General features: G+C 40.7%; 1 protein-coding gene and 1 pseudogene across 6 annotated transcripts in view; one reads left to right on the top strand and one right to left on the bottom strand.

Moving 5' to 3' along the window:
- Positions 1 to 1712: 1712 nt before the first annotated feature.
- SMARCC1 (SWI/SNF related BAF chromatin remodeling complex subunit C1) overlaps positions 1713 to 18226 on the bottom strand; it is a 251121-nt gene continuing 234607 nt past the window's right edge. For all 6 annotated transcript variants that reach the window (XM_077129473.1, XM_077129470.1, XM_077129467.1 and 3 more), the window contains 2 exons: positions 5604 to 5780; positions 1713 to 4032 (listed from right to left, as the gene is read on the bottom strand). In XM_077129473.1, coding sequence (XP_076985588.1) covers positions 3938 to 4032; positions 5604 to 5780 — 272 coding nt within the window. In that variant the 3' untranslated portion in view covers positions 1713 to 3937. The remainder of the gene's footprint in view (positions 4033 to 5603; positions 5781 to 18226) is intronic.
- LOC143657743 (ubiquitin-conjugating enzyme E2 E1 pseudogene) lies at positions 8019 to 12531 on the top strand (annotated as a pseudogene).

Here is an 18226-nt window from a genome sequence, read left to right as displayed (position 1 = left end):
CTACACTTCTTCCTTCAAAGTATATGCCTTTCATTCCATTCTGAAAGATTACCCCCTTAAGTGGTGATAACCCACTAATAGAGGATCAAATTTTCACATGATTCCCAGGAAGAAATCCCTCTTCATCAGGCACCAACAAATAAGAGCTATGTTATTGGAACTGTATAATGAAGGTATTTTATAATCAAAGTCACAGAGAACCTTGCAGAAAAGAGCCTCTCGGAGGTTAGGACTAGGTGTCTAGATGAAAGGGTGCTCTGGTTATTTATATGCTCTGGAGTGAAGAGCAATTACTCAGGTTATCATACTCTGCAGGACAAATCATGGATCTTCCACTTTATGGACTTACAATTTACAGACTATACACCTTAACTCCTAGAAATTGTTTCAAAGAGACTCTTGATCCATTGTTTTATTTCTTCATGAACAGAAAGCACTATCTAAAATAAGCTTATGTGTTAACTATTTCCAATTTCGTTTCCTCTCTGAAACTTCCATCCCACTAGAATGTTAAGGGCCTGAAGGGCAGAGACTTTACCTAACTTATTTAAAACCATGACTGCAGTGTATACAAGGTTCAATGTCTGGGACATAGTAGGCCCTAAAATATTTACTGAGATGTTCTTATTGAACTGTAGAGATTTTTATTAGAGCTTACTATACATTCTTCTTTACCAATGGTTCTCAAAGGATGGTCTGAGAACAGCAGCTCCATTAGCAAACCTTGGGAATGTATTAAAAATATAAATTCGCAGGGGTGATAGCAGACCCACTTAATCTGAAAGCTGAGCATAGGGGCAAGCAGCTAGTATGCTAACAATCTCGTAGGTGATCCCTATTTGCACGGAAGTTTGAAAACTACTGTTCTTAATCCTTTTTGGTTGAATTACTCAATAGGAAGGAGTATGTGGAAGACTGGTTGACTGTATATGTTCTATTATGCTCTAAGTTTATAAATCAGTCCTTGGTTAGTTTGCACGGATGATTAACTTCCCTCGTCCCCTTTAAGAAACTACTGGAATTCTAAGATCCAGCTGGTTTTAGCTCTCTTCACTACAACTGAATTGGGAGAGGCCAGAAAGCAAAGTTCATTCAGCCTGACACACACTTTCATGAGGAAGAGAGTGGGGATTTCATTTCATCACATGGCAGATAATCTGCTTCTTTTCTCCTCATTGCCAATGGCTGTTTTCTTTTTTTTTTTGTGCACAGGGTTTGTACCTGTGTGTGCTCTATATCTGCGGAGTATATCAAGGTTTATGGAATTCCCTGCCTTTAAGGCTCATCTTCCACCCAGAGTTGTTTAAAATGGACCATAACAAACATACTCCAGTTCACCAAGTGAACCTTTTCCTCTCCTGGAGGTGCTAGGATGTGGGCCACGCTTTATGAAGGACTTTCACTCATCTTTCTTTACTTTGACCACGAAAATAAATGGTGGGTAAGGCACACTCAACTGTATGTTCCTTATGGATCATAAAGGTATAGTCAAGGGAGCTTCAAGCCACCAAATTTTAACTATCAACCAGGACCAGGTAATGCTGGATTTTATAGGGATATATACGGTAGAATACAGGGAATGGGATTAGAATCTAGTATTAAATTTACTCACTGAAAAGGAGGGAGATTAGGCCTTCCCGATCCATTTCCTCCCATCTCCCTGAACCCCCTCTCCCATCATTTTTCCAAAATAACAACACACTGAGAACACATCTTTGTACAAAAACCACATATTATTCCCCATCCCCCTCCCCTCACAAAATTGGGTGGCTGTATTACAGGAATGAAACCAGATGATAGATATGAAAAGGAATAGTCACCAATTATACTGAAACATAACAATGCTAAGAATTCAGGTATCCTGTTAAGATTATTACCAGCATAGTAAAAATATTTCCACCTGCATCATTTAAATTTGAAAGTGGTCACATTAAAAACCTGAGGTTACAGGGACCACAATATGAACCAGAATTCCATTTTCCTTCTAAAACCCCAGGGGAAAGGTATTTGGAATGAGTTTCCTTTGGGAAAGACTGGCAGGAAGTAGGGAAAACCCTGGCCATTCTCAAAAGGCACTGGGGTCTCTCTGGAGGCAACTACACTGGAACTAAACTCTCTTAGGGACAAGATTATGTCCACTCCAAGAGTCCAGAAACACACACAAAAGGAACAAGGTCTGCTTGGTTCCCAGTACTCTGATGGTGTGACCAGGACCACTTGGTTAGAGGCAACACCTGAGGGTTTGAAAGGCAAATTTCAATTGTGGTTTTGTTTTTTTTTTTTTGCTTTCTGATATTTAGGAAAAAAAGTTCTAAGAAGTTTTAGAAATACCTCCCTACAGCTTCTCATAAGTAAAGCTTTATGGAATATATAGGAAAAAAATCCAAAAGATGTTTCACCTTGCATTCTAAATAACAAAACTGCCACTTGAAAATGTGAAGTGAAGAGGTGAGATGCTTTGGAAACAAAGCTCTACCAAAAATACCCTCTCCCTACCCATGGAAAGAGAAAGGGGAGGGAAGAACAAAAAGAGAAAACCAAGAATTCTCAAGTCACTCATCAGCAGGGCTAGAAATGGGCTCAAATTAAGGCATTTTTGTGGCTCTTCTTCTGGAATGACATTCTACTCTCCAGCCCCAGCACTCCAAACCTCAAGGCATGATGCTCTGAATGCCAAGTGAGTTCCTTGGTACCCTTAGCATCTCCTTAACAACTCACTGATGGAATGTGAGACTTAAGAAAGTGGAGAAGGTACTAGAGGCCATTGTCCTGCCCCACTTCTCCAATCCCACCCCAAACCTAAAGTACCGCTTCACTAAATTCTGCACACCCTGGCTATTGCAAGAGGTAGTTTAGGGACTTGCACCCCAAGCCATGCTAACCAAGTTTCAAAAGCTAAAATGTTTAACACTATCTACTTACTTTTTTTCTTTCTTTCTTTCTTTCTTTTTTTTTTTTTTTACTTTTTAAGGGTTTTTTAAAGAGGGAGAGAAAAGAATGCATATAAAACAGTGAATAGTAGGTTAGATTCATTGGGTGGCTATTGCCCTAATCCCCTAAAACTTTCCTGGCTAGTCTAGGGGGACCAAAGAATGCCTCCTCAAATTCCAACCCTCAAAGCTCATAGTGCTATCAGAAAAAAAAAAAAAAACACTCAAAATCCAACAAAACATCTGCATAGAAAACCAAAACCAGAGGGCCTGGGAAAAGAGAGGATTTGTTCTAATGCCTGTGCTTTCCCCAACCATATACTAAAGTTCCGCCTGGCAGGGTAGAAGCCCTCATAGTCCTCGGTAGGGAACAGAATCATAGAGTCACCTTCCCCACCTTTTAATTTTGGTGCATCTATGTGTAGCAAAAGTGTTGTGAGACTTCACTATCAGCACCATTCCTAGCTCAGATAAGCAGAAATAAGGTCACTTATAATGCCTTAAAGGTATGTCCTCCATGACTATCCCTTTTTTGCCCATCACCATTTTTTTGGTTCCTAGTAACTTAAGATGCTCTCCTTTAAAACAATGACAACAGAAGAAAAAAAAAAAGAGAGAAAGAGAGAGAGGGAGGGAATGATTGAAAAGCATTATCCAAAGAAGCCTAAGACAGGAAAAACGCCGGGAGAGCAAAAATCCTTAAAATATAGAATACTACTGTTGGCAGGACTTGCAGATGAACTGCCAACCTATCCCCACACCAGGACAGGGGAGATGCAAGTTATTTTTAAGATGACCAGGGCAAACTGTCACCACAGGCCTCCCTTTGAGTGCTGACTGAGGACCTGAGAAAACACGGGAAGAGGAACGGGAAGACATGGGACGTGTGCTTGGGGCTGTGAGAAGAAAAATCTTGAAAGAAACCCAAAGAAGCTGAGGAGCACAAGTTTTCTCATCCCCACTCCAATTGGTAGCGCTGGGCATTGATGTTCCCTGCATCTTCCAGGCTAGGGAGCAGCCAAGGCTGGTGGACCTGGAGCAGGAGGTGGAGGAACCCCATCTGTGGGTGGCGGCGGTGGCTGCTGCTGCGGCGGAGGGGGATCTGCAAACATATCCAAGACAACTTGTCATTGCTGGAAATGCAATGGCTTTGGAAAGAGCCCATTAAGAGAAAAATGACATAGGAAGTAATTTTCTTTGTGGCAGGTAACCAATGTAGCCTGCTGTGGTCTATGCAGGTCAGGTCCATTTGAACCTCTAGGCCACTGCTCATAATACTTACCTTAGTCCAAGTACTTGGGAGAATGGAAAGTACCTACATCCATTCCCCCCTCCTTCAAGGCCCACCCTTTCCAGGAATCACTCCAGACCGTCTCGGAACTTAAATCAGATTTTGAATTTACTGTATCCTACTGGTTCTCTCTGCTAATTTTATCTGTTTGGTTAAATAATAAGCTTTTGGGACAAGTTCTGTGTCTTATTATTTTTCTTCTAAAGTGCCTTGCTTAGCCAAGCATAAAATAGGTAGATTATCATCAATGACTTCTTGCTGATTAACTATCTCTGCCAGAGTCAGAAAGTATCACATGAGTATTGCTGACAAGCTGGACAATCCTGGGAGGCGCCAGGGCTCCTTAACAGCAGGTCTTGGATTTTTGGCCAAAACTAGTTCAGGTCCTGGAGGGAATAATTAGTCTGAGTGTCTGGGGGCTCTTTCCTATTTCAGTTGTAGCTGCTTTGGTGTACAAAGGAACCCTAGAATTTTGCCAGAAATGGAAACATGAGACAATTAATTAACTGTAGCCTTGCTCATCAGACAATTCACCCAACCCTATAGCAGGAGGTTTCTACTAGATCTCTGAGGTTCTTCAAAACATTTTGAAACCCAATGATCAAAACCCTCTTGTCATCTTACAGTGGAAGAAATTGAAAAAAGGAAAAGCAACTTACCCCAGGTGACCTGCCAAGTATCCTAGAGCATATCAGTGGCTCAAAATTCCTAAACACTCATCTGGGGAAGAAAGTGGGGAGGGAGCTCTAACACACTCTTAAATAGACACTGCTCAGTAGCATTGGTGCTTTTTCCATTGAGCATGATGGGGCTTCATATTCCTTTTCAACATAGCCCCTGTATGTTCTTTCCTTGGTGTAAGCAGCCACTGCCAGTGAATCGGCATGGCTTTAAAAAACTTATTATCCTTGCCCTAAACCAATTCCTATTTTTTTATACTCACCACTTTTGAACTGCGTATTCTCATAAAAGGCTCCTATAAGGAAGTAACAACCAGTAGTTCTGTACGCCTACCAGGATCCAAACTAGACAGGCTTCAATAGGAGGTGAAAAGGAATGTTTTTTCAGCTTCCCCATAGACCCTGGTACCTATGAGAGTGCATGCCATGAAGGCTGTGGCACATAAGCCCAAATGGATGGGAATACTTTGCCTGTTGCCTTGCATTAGCCCATCAAGTGTGCTGAGGAGCACTGACCCAAAAACCAGCCTTCCAGAATCCACTGTCGCAGGTTACACTGTCCATGGACCTCCCAAACCTCTGGAAGGTTAGCAGGCAGGGTTAGATGAAAAGTGAGTGAAATGGAGAACAAAGCCTTCCTCCCCTCTTCACATCCCTCCCTGACAGATCTGGGACACTGGGTCCCCCAATTGTGCTACTTACACATGCCATTAGGTGCTGTGAGCGGTACCCGGGGTCCTAAGATGCTTCCTGGCATTGGAGGCATACCAGAAGGGGTAGGACCAGTCCCAGAGGGGTGGATGTTGGCTGCAACGGTGGGGATCATGCGGCCTGGCATGGGCTGCCCAGGCATCATGGAACCTGGGCCTGGTATCTGACCTGTGGAGATTTAAAATACTATAATAAATATATTAGGAAAGGGTATATAAGAAAGGGATCAGTTCAGTGTCCAAGACTACTAAATACAGACAAACATGACTAACCCAACAAAGGACTGAAAATACCAATTGAGCAAACCATCTATAATAATCTCTATTTTCAGCTTAATTTCATGATTTTTTGGGGGTGGTGGTGGTGGGGTGGGACAATATGGACAGGTCTATGGAGTTAATGATTACTCTAAATCCTGGTATAGGCTGGTAGCTGGCAAGAACAAATTACAAAGAAAGTCTTTAACAAGTGGATTGCTAAAAATGTCTTCCTAGGGTCACACAATGCTAAGCACAAACCACAGGGACAGAGAGGACTTTAACAGCAAGTCAGTTCACAGTCCAAGGATTACTGCTCCATGGGTCAAGATCTAAGTTTCATCCACAGGCTTTACGGGAAGTTAAGTCTGCCTAAAAAGTCATTTGGTCTCTAGTATGAAATCATTTTTAAGAAGGTGAGCTGGTTTGAAAGAATGTATGGACCCTAGAAAAGCCATGTTTTCAATCAAAATCCCATTTTGTAATGGTGAATCTGCAATTAGATAATCTCCCTGGAAATGTGATTTAATCAAGAGTGGTTGTTAAGCTGGATTAGGTGACAACATGTCTCCACCCATTTGGGTGGGTCTTGATAAGTTTCTGGAGTCCTATAAAAGAGGAAATATTTTGGAGAAAAAAGTGATTCAGATAGAGCAGAGCAGAACGACATAGCCATAAGAAGCAGAGTCCACCAGCCAGTGACCTTTGGAGATGAAGAAGGAAAATGCCTCCCAGGGAGCTTCATGAAATAGGAAGCCAGGAGAAGAAACTAGCAGATGACACCGTGTTCACCATTTGCCTGATTGTGTTCACCTTCCACTTGAGAGAGAGACCCTGGACGTCATTGGCCTTCCAGAACCAAGGTAGCTTTCCCTGGATGCCTTAAATTGGACATTTCTATAGACTTGTTTTAATTGGGACATTTTCTCAGTCTCAGAACTGCAAATTTGTAACTTATTAAATTCCTCTTTTTAAAAGCCATTCTGTTTCTGGTATATTGCATTCCAGCAGCTAGCAAACCAGAACAGAAGGATTCTGACTTGAATTGCCAAGACCTGTTTATAAAACAATCTCCCTCTTGCCCCAACTTTTGAAGCCCTGGTCCACAGCAAAAGAAGACCGGCGACTCCATCTCTCCTTATTGTTTTTAAATTAATGATTGGAGATCTTAGGAAAAAAAAGAACAGTAAGATAGGTATTCACCTGTATTCAGTTTCATACTGGGCCTTTAAAACAGGAAACAGTGAACTTATAGATAGCAAATATTTCAGACATCGTAGGCCATATATCATAACCTCACTGCTGTAGTGTGAAGGCAACCAAAGACAGTATTAACAACTGGGTGTGGTTGTGTAATGGTTTTAGGTTCATCATGTGTCAACAGCAAGCACTAGCCTAACCATTACTGTGAGGACATTTCATGGATTTAAATTGTCAGTTGATTGCATCTATAGCAGATTATATCTACAATCAACAAGGGGAATGTCTTCCGCAAATGAGAGAATCCAATCAGCTGGATTTAATCTAATCAGTTAAGTTTTTTTTTTTAAAAAAGGGAGAGCTGATGACTTCAGCAGTCAGAAGAGAGAACTTTGCCTCTACTTCAGTAAGTCAGCTTCTCCCTGGGGAATTCACTGAAGACCTTTCATTGTGGTCAGCTTGCAGACTGCCCTTCGGAATTAGGATTCATGTATCCCCACAGTTGTGTGACATACTTCTGTTCCAATAAATATTTATTTATAGACACTGAAATGTGAATTTCACACAATTTTCATATGACATGAAAAAATGTTCTGAATTATTCTACCCATTTAAGAACGTGAAAACCATTCTTAACTTACAAGGTGTACAAAAATAGGTGATGAGGATTGTAGTTTGCCAACTCTTATTTTAGGTAAGGTTAATAGTTTGATATTGAATACAAATTTCTAGACACAGTTCCAAAACACCTGGAAATGAGAATGCATGAAGTCCAATCTTGGAAAATTGGGGAGTTGGCCTGATAGGTAATTGGAAGTTAAAATAAAAAGAGCAGTACTGGAAATAACTCAAGACTTCCCTGTAACTGCTTAGAAAAGGACTATCTTAAGTAAGATACAAAAAGCTTGAAACTACACACCATCTACATCCAGTGTCTGTTCCTTAACCCATGCAACACAGAGAGGAATATATTGCTGCAGGGGTATCAACTGACAAAACCCCAGTGAAGTGCCAAGAGTCAGAGGTAGGACACATAAACAGCCCACTGTCTTTGGAGGACTATTTTTAAAAGAACATTAGGTCAATATGTACACCAGAATAAAGGGCAGCCAGTCTTGAATGCTGTGGTCCACCTGGTAGAGGACAACTTGGTCAAAATGCCTCAGAGAAAGCAAGAGTAGGTGCTGTTCCCAGGCCTACGTGGACACCACCATTACTTGTAGTCCAATTGACCATTAAAATATATGCTGTTACGTGCCTGTGCCATAGCTCAAGGACAAATACAGGCATTGTTGAAGCATCTGACACAAAATGATGAAAGGGACAAACATGTATACTACAAGTTTCACAAAGGATGTCTATACATAAAGGAGTGGCAGGGACTAAGGGAAAACCAGGAAAATAGCTAACCGAAGAAATGCTACATTCCAGTTAATAAAAAAAATGAAAACCCTGTTAGTGATTCAGGATTTTGGATGAAGTATACATAAAGTGAAGGGGATAGTGCCAGAGTAGATTATCCTATGCACAAGACTCACCTAAAGTTAAACAATCAGATAACATTCCCAGGAGGCAAAAACCTGGGTTCAGCATCTGACTAGGAATGTGACGTGAAGGATAAAAGACAAAAGAGGACATGAGAGAGCTTTAGCTTCAGAAGTAAGGGATGTGAGATTGGCTACCACTGTAGTGGAATACTGAGAGAGGAAGGGAAGGGAAGATAATAGAACTCTCAAAGTTTCAAATGTAAGAGGAGCTGCAGAGGACTGGCTCTCTGTAAAACTGTCACTGAGACCTGCTTTATAGGAAGCACTCTCCCTGCTCCTTTTGGGGGGTGCTTCGTTTCCTACCCCTAGATCACCTGCTAGGCCATCATTAAAAATGTGGTGTTTCCCATCGTTTAAGTCTCTATTAATTCTCTAACCCTATACCAATTACTGTGACAGGAGAAATTTTTTTTGTTGTGTTGGAAAAGCAGGAGACCTACTTTTACATCCAGATCTAAGTAATTCTAACTTGGAGACTAAGAAGCACTTCCAATGGACTCATGGAGTTAAAGGGGAAACCATATGTTAGAACAGATAAGACATACATCCTATATCTACCAATGGTACAGGTTGCCCCCTTTTTCCAAATTCAGCATGGTCAGAGGCCTTGAGCACTGAGGAAGAACATTTCACCAGTCCTCTGCAGTAGCTCTACTGACAACTGGAGTAGCGAAGCAGGTCTTACTAAGAGAGTTGCTGTAAATAGGCCAGTACTAGCTTTCAAGAGGGGAGAAATAAGGAAGAGTATTATAGATGATGCAATACACAACCATTCAATTTCAATTATTATTTTTTTTCAGTAGTTTGGGAGGGTTGTATACTGATGTCTTGAGGAAGATTTAGGTTGTCCAAACTCCTGGTTGGCCAGTGGGCCCAGCGCACACTGCAGTCAGTGCTACTTAGTATTGTCCTCATCAGGGATAGCACAGATGAACAGGTCTGGAAATCAAACTGCAGCAATCTTACCTTCAATTCACTCTCACTTAGATGACTGTCCTTGGGAAAATCATTTAGGATGCCCTGAGCCCCAGTTTCTTGATTAAAATAGTCAAGTTAAATATCTGCCCCACGTATACCACAAGGCTTTCTGTGTGGATCAGGGGAACTGCAGTGTGTTAAATTGCTTTACAGGTTATAAAGCACTTAATACTTTATGTCATTGACTCTTCCAAAATGCTTGAGAGAGGCAGAGAAAACACTCTCACTTAATAGAGAATAGAAGCTCAGAAAAATTAAAAGTCTTCTTTATTGCACAGAGCTAGTAAGAATAAAAATCAAACACTGGTCTTTGGACTCTAAATCCAGTTATCTTTCCACCACATTACTCCATGCTCAAATGAAACAATTCATGTCAAAGGACAGCTAGCATCATAAAATCTAAGATATACTCTTCTATTTCAGGCCCCATGTTTTCTTCTCCACTGTATCAAAGTTATAAGACTTTTGTTTTATTTAACAAGGACTCACTTTAATACCTTGTAGTGGGTTGAATAGTGACTTCCAAAAGATATGCCCATATCCTAATCTCTGGGACATGTGAATGTTACCATATTTTAAAAAGTTCTGTGTAAATGTAATTAAGGATCTTGAAATGAGAAGATTATCCTGAATTATCTGGGTGGGCCCTAAATCCAATGACAGGTGTCCTTTTAAGAGATTAAATGGAGAAGACACAGAAGAGAAGGCAATGTGAAGACAGAGCAGAGAGCTATCGCCACAAGATAAGGAATGCAGCCAGCTGCCAGAAACTGGAAGAGGCAAGGAAAGGTCTCTTTTTGAGTCCCAGGCAGAAGGATGGCTCTGCCAGTATCTTAGCTTCCAGAACTTGTGAAAGAATAAATTGCTGTTCTGTTTTTTTAAATCATCGTTTGTGGTAGTTTGTCATAGCAGCTTCAGGAAATGAATATACTCCTATTGTGCTCTAGGCATTTTAACTTAAGAGCTTCATAAATGTTAATCTATTCAATCCCCGTAACAACGCTATGAAATAGACGCTATTATTATCCCTGAGGATGAAATGGAAGCACATAAAGATTGAGTAACTTTCTGATCTGTACTCTGGCTCCAGTGCTTGTAACAACTATATAATCCCTTACCTGTGTAGGTCTAAAGAAATCTGGCTTTCTTCAGCAGGAACTCAGAGACTACATGATGTGAACTATATTGCTACTAAACTGATGGATTAGTGATTTGCTCTACCCCTAGCATCAGACAGAAAACTGATTCTCTTAACTAGCAACTAATATTGTGGACATTCCACTTGACAAACGATGTATTCAAACTGTTCAAGAAAGTCTGAGAAAGAAGAGCATCAGTGGCAGATCAATGCAGACCCATGAGGTGGCGCCTGTCCATCATGCCTAGGGATAAACAGTGCTCATTACTCTCAGCAGTACTCTTTGAAGCCACCTGCTCAGTGGCAGTGGCCCATTTACCTATTTCCCTACATCTTTCTGGCATCAAGCTGGGAAAGGGTAGACATTAAGGGTTTGCCAAGGCTACAAACTCACAGCTGGAAAAAACTTTTCCTTTCTCTTACTACAAATTATGAAGCCTTCTGAAAAATTTTCTATATCCCTTCTGTCATAAACAGGGACATAAAGAAGGGCCTGTGAAGTAGGTGCTAGGGTATGAGAGGACAAAGGCTCCCTAGGAAAGGTGGTAGAAAAAGGAGAAGCTAGAAGTAAAAGTTTATTTCACTTGTGGGAACTTATACAGTCCAGACATTACCACAGTCACTTGCTACACAACAGTGCCAAGCAGAACACGCAGTAATGGAAACAGGAATACTGCTGACTCACGTTTGCCATTAGCCAGAAACATGACAAGCTATCTCACTGAATTCTCCAGCTGATTTGAACATGTTTGTGCCTGTCTGAAAATACAATGTGCCACAGAAAAGCCATATTTCAATACTGATTCAATCTTGTGGAGGCAGCCGTGTCTTTTAATCCTAACTCAACACAGTAGGGCAAAAACTCTTGATTTAAATTACCCCCACAGAGATGTGACGTGCCCAATTGTGGGTATGACCTTAAATAAGATGGAGATGTGACTCTACCCATTCCGGGTGGGTCTTGATTAGTTTACTGGAATACTTTAAAAGAGGAAACAACTTAATTCAGCTGGAGACTTTGAAGAGAATGGAGGGCGGTGTGCGCCCGTGGGTGCACTCCTTGGCCCGTGCTCTCCTAACTGCATCTGAGTTCCTTTATTTACACTGGCTGCATGGTTTGTTTCTGCTTTGTTTCCCTCCCCCTTTTGGGGCTGTTTGAGGGGTAGGGTGGGGGATTTGCTATGTAGGATGACGATAGGCCAGCACTACCTTCTCCTCCTCATCTTCGTCCGCCAACCAGCAAACTGAGAAACAAACACCCCCAAGAAGGAAAGTAAAGTCAGCATGAGCAAAAACTCCAAACTCTTCTCCACTAGCACGAAGAGGATTCAGAAGAACTGGCAGACATCACTTTAGACCCTCTACCTAACTGCGGTGCTGGCCCCAAAGGTGATAACGTCTGTGAACGGAGATCAACCATTCTAGGGCCTCTGGGATCTGTGTATGAAGGTGGTATATTCTTCCTTGACATCACTTTTACACAAAAATATCCCTTCAAATCTCCAAAGGTTACCTTTTGGACAAGAATTTATTACTGTAATATTAACAGTTAAGGAGTTATTTGCTTGGACATATTGAAAGGTAATTGGAGTCCAGCACTAACCATTTCTGAAATCCTTCTTTCTATCTACTCACTTCTTACAGACTGTAATCCGGCTGATCCCTTGGTGGGAAGTATTGCCACTCAGTATATGACCAACAGAGCAGAACATGACAGAATGGCCAAACAGTGGACCAAGAAATAATGCTACATAAATTGGGTTTTCACAATTCTTGCATTATTTGTCTGTCACAGAAGAGAGCTGTGAGGGTGGGAGTTGGTAAAGAGTAGGGTATTTCTGTAACAGATATTATTCAGTCTTATTTCCTAAGATTTTGTTGTAACTTAAGGTATCTTGCTACAGTAGACAGAATTGGTAATAGCATCTTTTAAACCTGTCATTAGTTCTGCATTATTAGCTGAAATGTAGTACAGAAAAGAATGTATATTTAGACATTTGGGTTCAGTTTCTTACGTAATTTAAAAACAGCCTAATTTTATGCAGGTTATCCACGTGGCCATTTATGTAAAGTCCTTCCAAGACTATATACTTTTTTGTTTAAAAAAAAAATCAGAATTTGTATTAAATACACTGGTATTTAACATAACTAAATTAATGTTTAATAATAATATCTAATATTAATAAAGAAATACCAGTGTATTTAATACAGGTTTTTAGAGACAGTCATATATATAAAATGGATACATCTTATATATAGCTGGATACAGCTATAAGATACCATATAGGAAATGAGTGGTTGTGTATTTCATTTTATATGCCAATCTACCTTATTGTGAAAAGATTAATAAAGGTTTGAATCAGGACTTGTGAAAACCTGTAGTTTACAGGTTCCTGGGGGCGCCTGCAACAGATGCTCTTGGTTGAAGACTGGGGCCACTGTTCTCTTAAGCATATAACTGTAAGGTATGGAATAGGAGTTGCTCAGTGGATTGGTTATATATTGTGGACTACTTAAGTCTGCATTTGTTACTGTGCTAATGAACAATATTAAAAACAACAAAAAAAGAGGAAACATTTTGGAGAGAGCAGAGTTGACACAAAGCTGATACTTGGACAACAGAGACGTGGATGTCTGGAGATGCTTGGAGCCCAGCAGACGTTGCCATGAGATGTTAAATAAACCAGAACCTGGAGAGAGCCAAGGAAGTCAAGAGTAGAAAGCCAGCCCCGGAGATGCAAAGTGAGGAACCCTCACAGGACTAGAGGCTGAAAGCAATAGAGTCCAGGAGCAAGGGATCAGCAGATGCCAGTCATGTGACTACGCACTAGACAGAGGTCTTCCTGACCCATCAGCCTTTCTTGAATTAAGTTATTTTCCCCTGGATGCCTTAGTTTGGACATTTTTATAGGCTTAAACTGTAAACTTGTAACTTATTAAATTTTCTTTATAAAGCCATTCCAATTCTGGTATATTGCATTCCAGCAGTTTACAAACTAAAACAAGGTAAAATAAATACTAAAGACCCAGTTTATAGATAAGGAAACTAAGCCTCAGAAAGAGTGTGTAATTTGAACCATCAGAGGAGCAAGAAAACTGAGCTGGGATTCAAACCTGGGCATGTATGACCCTGAGGCCCATTCTCTTTTCCTCTAACCATTCTGTTTCAAAGGAATTTCTCTCTGCTTAGAAAAGGTGATTTCTAAGGATCAACTCTGAAATGGGGTAGAATTTAAGAAGACTACGGTAAATGCAAACATTCTGTGGTTTTTCTGGTATCTAAACAGATGACAACATCTGAGGGAGTTTCCATTAATCCTTATGAAACATCACTAAGTCTGGCCCACATGAACCTGAAATAAGTAAAAGCAGGCCTTGTCAAACAAAATAAAGGGTCTGTGTAAATATTTTCATTAAAAAAATTAAAATTTAGTCGTTTCCTCCTCAGTAGATAGGAAAGGTGGGAGGTGGGAGAGAGATGTGGCTACAAAACAACAGCATCAAAGCATAAAATAGTAGGAGTCTGACCTACATTAAGCTTTTTTTTTTTTTTTTAACTGCAGGCATCTGAAGCCTGAAAAACGGGAAGATTTGCTAAAATTAGGTTTAGCCTACTGGAAAAATCCCTCATACTCTTTCAGGTTTATTAAAGTGCTTTACTAAAGCATTAAGCCCATCATGCCTATCAGAGTTATTATTTAAGGATTTTACTTTTACTCTTTGGACTGGGAGAGACAGGTGAGAGAAGAACATGAATCTAAGGAAAGGAACCTGTGAATTTCCAATCTTGGGCACATATCATCACTTTGTTTCTAACCTTCCACAGCACATCTTCTGGCTGAGTCCCCAAGAGAACGGAAATAACACAATCAGGGCCAAGAAAAGGGAAGCCTGGGCTCTTTGGAGGTTGTTCCTTCCCCACAGCAGCTTCCTGGGGGCGCCTATGACAGACGCTCTTTGTTGAGGACTGGGGCCCTCACTGTTCTCTTTGTAAGGGTAACCTGGTCCTCCGGAAAGTGGCACAGCAGCCTTGCTATCACATGATGCAAACACGACTGAAGGCCCCAGAGATGATTAAAATTTGGCCGATATGATAGGCTAATCCTTAGTCCTTTTCAGCGTGAGGCTGTCAGTGAATAGGGTGGATTGGGAAGTGTCAACTGATTGTAATCCTTCCTCCCAAGTACTATTTTCTACGGGCAGAGTGGTATAAGTGGGTCTAACTGGGAGGCTTAAAAGCCAAGTGCCTGCTGCTTTGGTTGAAATGTCCTTGAATAGACCATATTTCACCAACTGAGACAAACTATTCCGGTTTTATCAATAGAATGTTACTCCTTTACTGTGTCTGAGTTCTCATATCAGACCAGTCTGTATACCGATTTTCTGGGGACCACCAAATATTCTAATATGGTCAATGATAAGTAAAGTATAAAGATATTTAAACCACATTGCAGCAATCAGTTGTAGAACAGATTTCAGATACGTTATTTTTCACAAGAAAGCAAAAAAAGTCTATTGTGATGATTAAAAAATATATATATATATTTCCCCTCTAGCCTCCAGTTATCTGGGACAGCTAGAAGGAAAAATCTGAGATGATAGAATGGTAACTCATGACAAACTCTGGGATCTGTTCTATAACTAGTTGTTGCAGAGTGCTTTGAAAGTTGTTTTTTTCTTTCTTTGCTTTGTATACAATAAAAAAAATTAAAAAAAAAAAAAGACATTTAAACCAACATGCTTTCTTTCTGGCTTCTCACTAACTCAGCCACAGAGACTTCCCCAAGGGCAGCTCACTCCAGATCCATGAGGCATGAATACTCATGAGTCTCATGAGAACCTCATTTACTACAAACGCCCAGGGTATGGCAGAGCTTATACTACACTTACATACTAGATTTCAGTCATATCCCTTTAGTTCGCCTTATTAATAGGTAATCTTCCTTTACATATGTGCCAAGGCCTCTGGACTCCTGTTCAACTTACCTTAGAAGAAAACCCCAAGCAGTCAAGAGGCTACAGTAAGTAGCAAAATCAAAGACCCCTGAGGAAGTAGCAGACACTACTCCTTGGTTCCTCACATGCTGCATGGATACCATGGAAACGATTCAGGGCATGATCAAGGGACACCATGCATGGGGAGCTAGAGACCTGAGTTCTAAGTCAACTGGCCAGACAAGTGGCCCTGGGCAAGTTCTTTGGCCGCCTGGGATCTTAAGTTTCTCATATGTAAGACCAAGATACCCCTGGCTCCCAACTCCTTTTAAACTCTGCTTCCAAACTTCACAGGTAAGTTTCACTGACATAAGGTTGAAGAAAGTGACATTCCCTGTGCCTTCTCCCCACTCTCAGAGCTCTCATAGAGTTCCTAAGTCACACATGCATGCCAGGGCATTCTTTTTTTTTCTTTCTCTTAAAATATTTTTATTGATAAATCTTCACATGTATTTCATACATGACATACAATCAATGGCTCACAATATCATCACATAGTTGTGTATTCATCACCACGATCACTTTTTAGAATATACACATCACTCCAGAAAAAGAAATTGAGAGAAAAAAGAAAAAACTCACACATACGATACACCCTACCCCTCCCTCTCATTGGCCACCAGTATTTCCATCTACCCAATTTATTTTACCTTTTATTCTCCCCATTATTTATTTTTTATCCGTATTTTTCACTCATCTGTCTGTGCCCTGGATAAAAGGTTTTCACAATCCCACAGTCACATTGTAGAAGTTATATCTTTATACAATTGTCTTCAAGAATCAAGGTTACTGGAACACAGCTCAACAGCCAGGGCTTTCTTTTCACAACTTTGTGCTGGTATCCAAGCTAGGCTCTTGAGCACCTTCTTTATAGACAGATGGCTTGCAGACTGAGGTTACTGTTTCTAAACTTCACTGAACCCTGATATCACTTCCCAAGAACCATTTTTTAAAGAAGCTCAAGTTCCCCTGGAGTTTGGTGGAGCCAGAAACCAGAAAAGCCACACCACAGTTTACTACACCAACTTAGTCCCTAAGTCTCTCCTCCTGGGTCTGCTGCCCACAGTCTCCTCCCCATCAATCTTCACAATGTGGCAGGCATGAACCTTTTAACAGGTAAAATCTGAGCTTGTTTCCATGCTTAGTAATCGTCCACTGCTCATCATCAGAGAGCTAAAAATCTCAGTGTCTTTACAATGATTTACAAGGTTCTTAGACAATCTGGCCTGAGACTATTCTCTGTCTTTTCTGCTCCCATCTTGTACAGCATGCATGGTACAGTCCAGAAATAAGGAACTGCTGTGGTCTCCTAAGCACACAGTTTCTGCCTAGAGCATATGTCCTTCCCTGACCAAACAACCTGGGTTCAAATCCTAGATATGCCACTAGTATGTCATTCTGGGCAAGTTACTAACCTTTCTGTACTAAAGGTTCCTCATTTGTAAAATGGAAATAGGGTTGCTATCAGGATTAAAAACGAAGTGAAATATACGATGAAAGAGTTGTAACAGTGTCGACATGCAAATTCTTATATACCATCAAAGAAACCTTCCTGCTATCCTCTCAAGATGTGTTTTCTCCTATGTCCTCTATAATAATTTCATTATATCAAACTCTCAGTCAGACTACAAGCTCCCTGAGAGCAAGGCCTAGCTCTTTAGTCTTCCATAGTGCCAATCACATTGCCTGGCATACAGTTGATTAAGAAATACATGGCGAATAACCTGGCCTTCCATTTCATACAAATATTCTTTCCTCTATGTAATTACATAAGCACCCATGTACACCTCTATTCTAGCACTTAACTTATGATTCTGTATGTGGCTACAGGCTTACATTTTCAAATGGAGATCTCTGAAGTCTTATATAGGTCATGTTCTTATTTGACTCTGTAACCCTGGCAATCCAAGCACAGGACCCAGAACAGAGTATGTACTCAATGTTTACAGACATGGAGAGACTGAGCCTTAAAATATTTAATTAAAAGTAAATGATAATTAGGTTTCTACTGAACACACAAAATCTACATAGCCCAGTTTGTGGGTAAAATACAGAGGCAGTGGGTGGGCCCTGACATTCTGTGAGTTTGGAGCCTCTTTCGACTCTGATTACTAAGACTGGCAGGGGATAAGGTTACACTAACAGATACACTCACTAGCTGGGCTGGTGTACATGCTTAGCTCATTCATGGCTAATAAGGTGTTGTAGTCACATAGTGGAACACTGCACGGCCAAGAGAAGCAACAATCTACAACCACTCACAACAATGAGGATGTGGTTCATACACAGTGTTGAACCAAAGTAGTCTGACACACAAAAACATCTCTGTATAATTCCCTCTAGACAATATTAAAAAATAACCACAACTAGCTATGATGTTAGAAGTCAGGACAGTTGTTACCCTAGGAAGGGAAGGGGATTGGTAGCAGCTTGAGGGCCTTAGAGCATTGGTTATGCAGATATGTTTTCTTTGTTAAAATACCAACAAGCTAGATGTTT

This window comes from Tamandua tetradactyla, chromosome 15 (genome assembly GCF_023851605.1).
Source record: "Tamandua tetradactyla isolate mTamTet1 chromosome 15, mTamTet1.pri, whole genome shotgun sequence".
NCBI classification, from domain to species: Eukaryota; Metazoa; Chordata; class Mammalia; order Pilosa; family Myrmecophagidae; genus Tamandua; species Tamandua tetradactyla.
The sequence above is the reverse complement of the archived record's forward strand: the minus strand, read 5'-3'. Positions and strand labels throughout refer to the sequence as shown.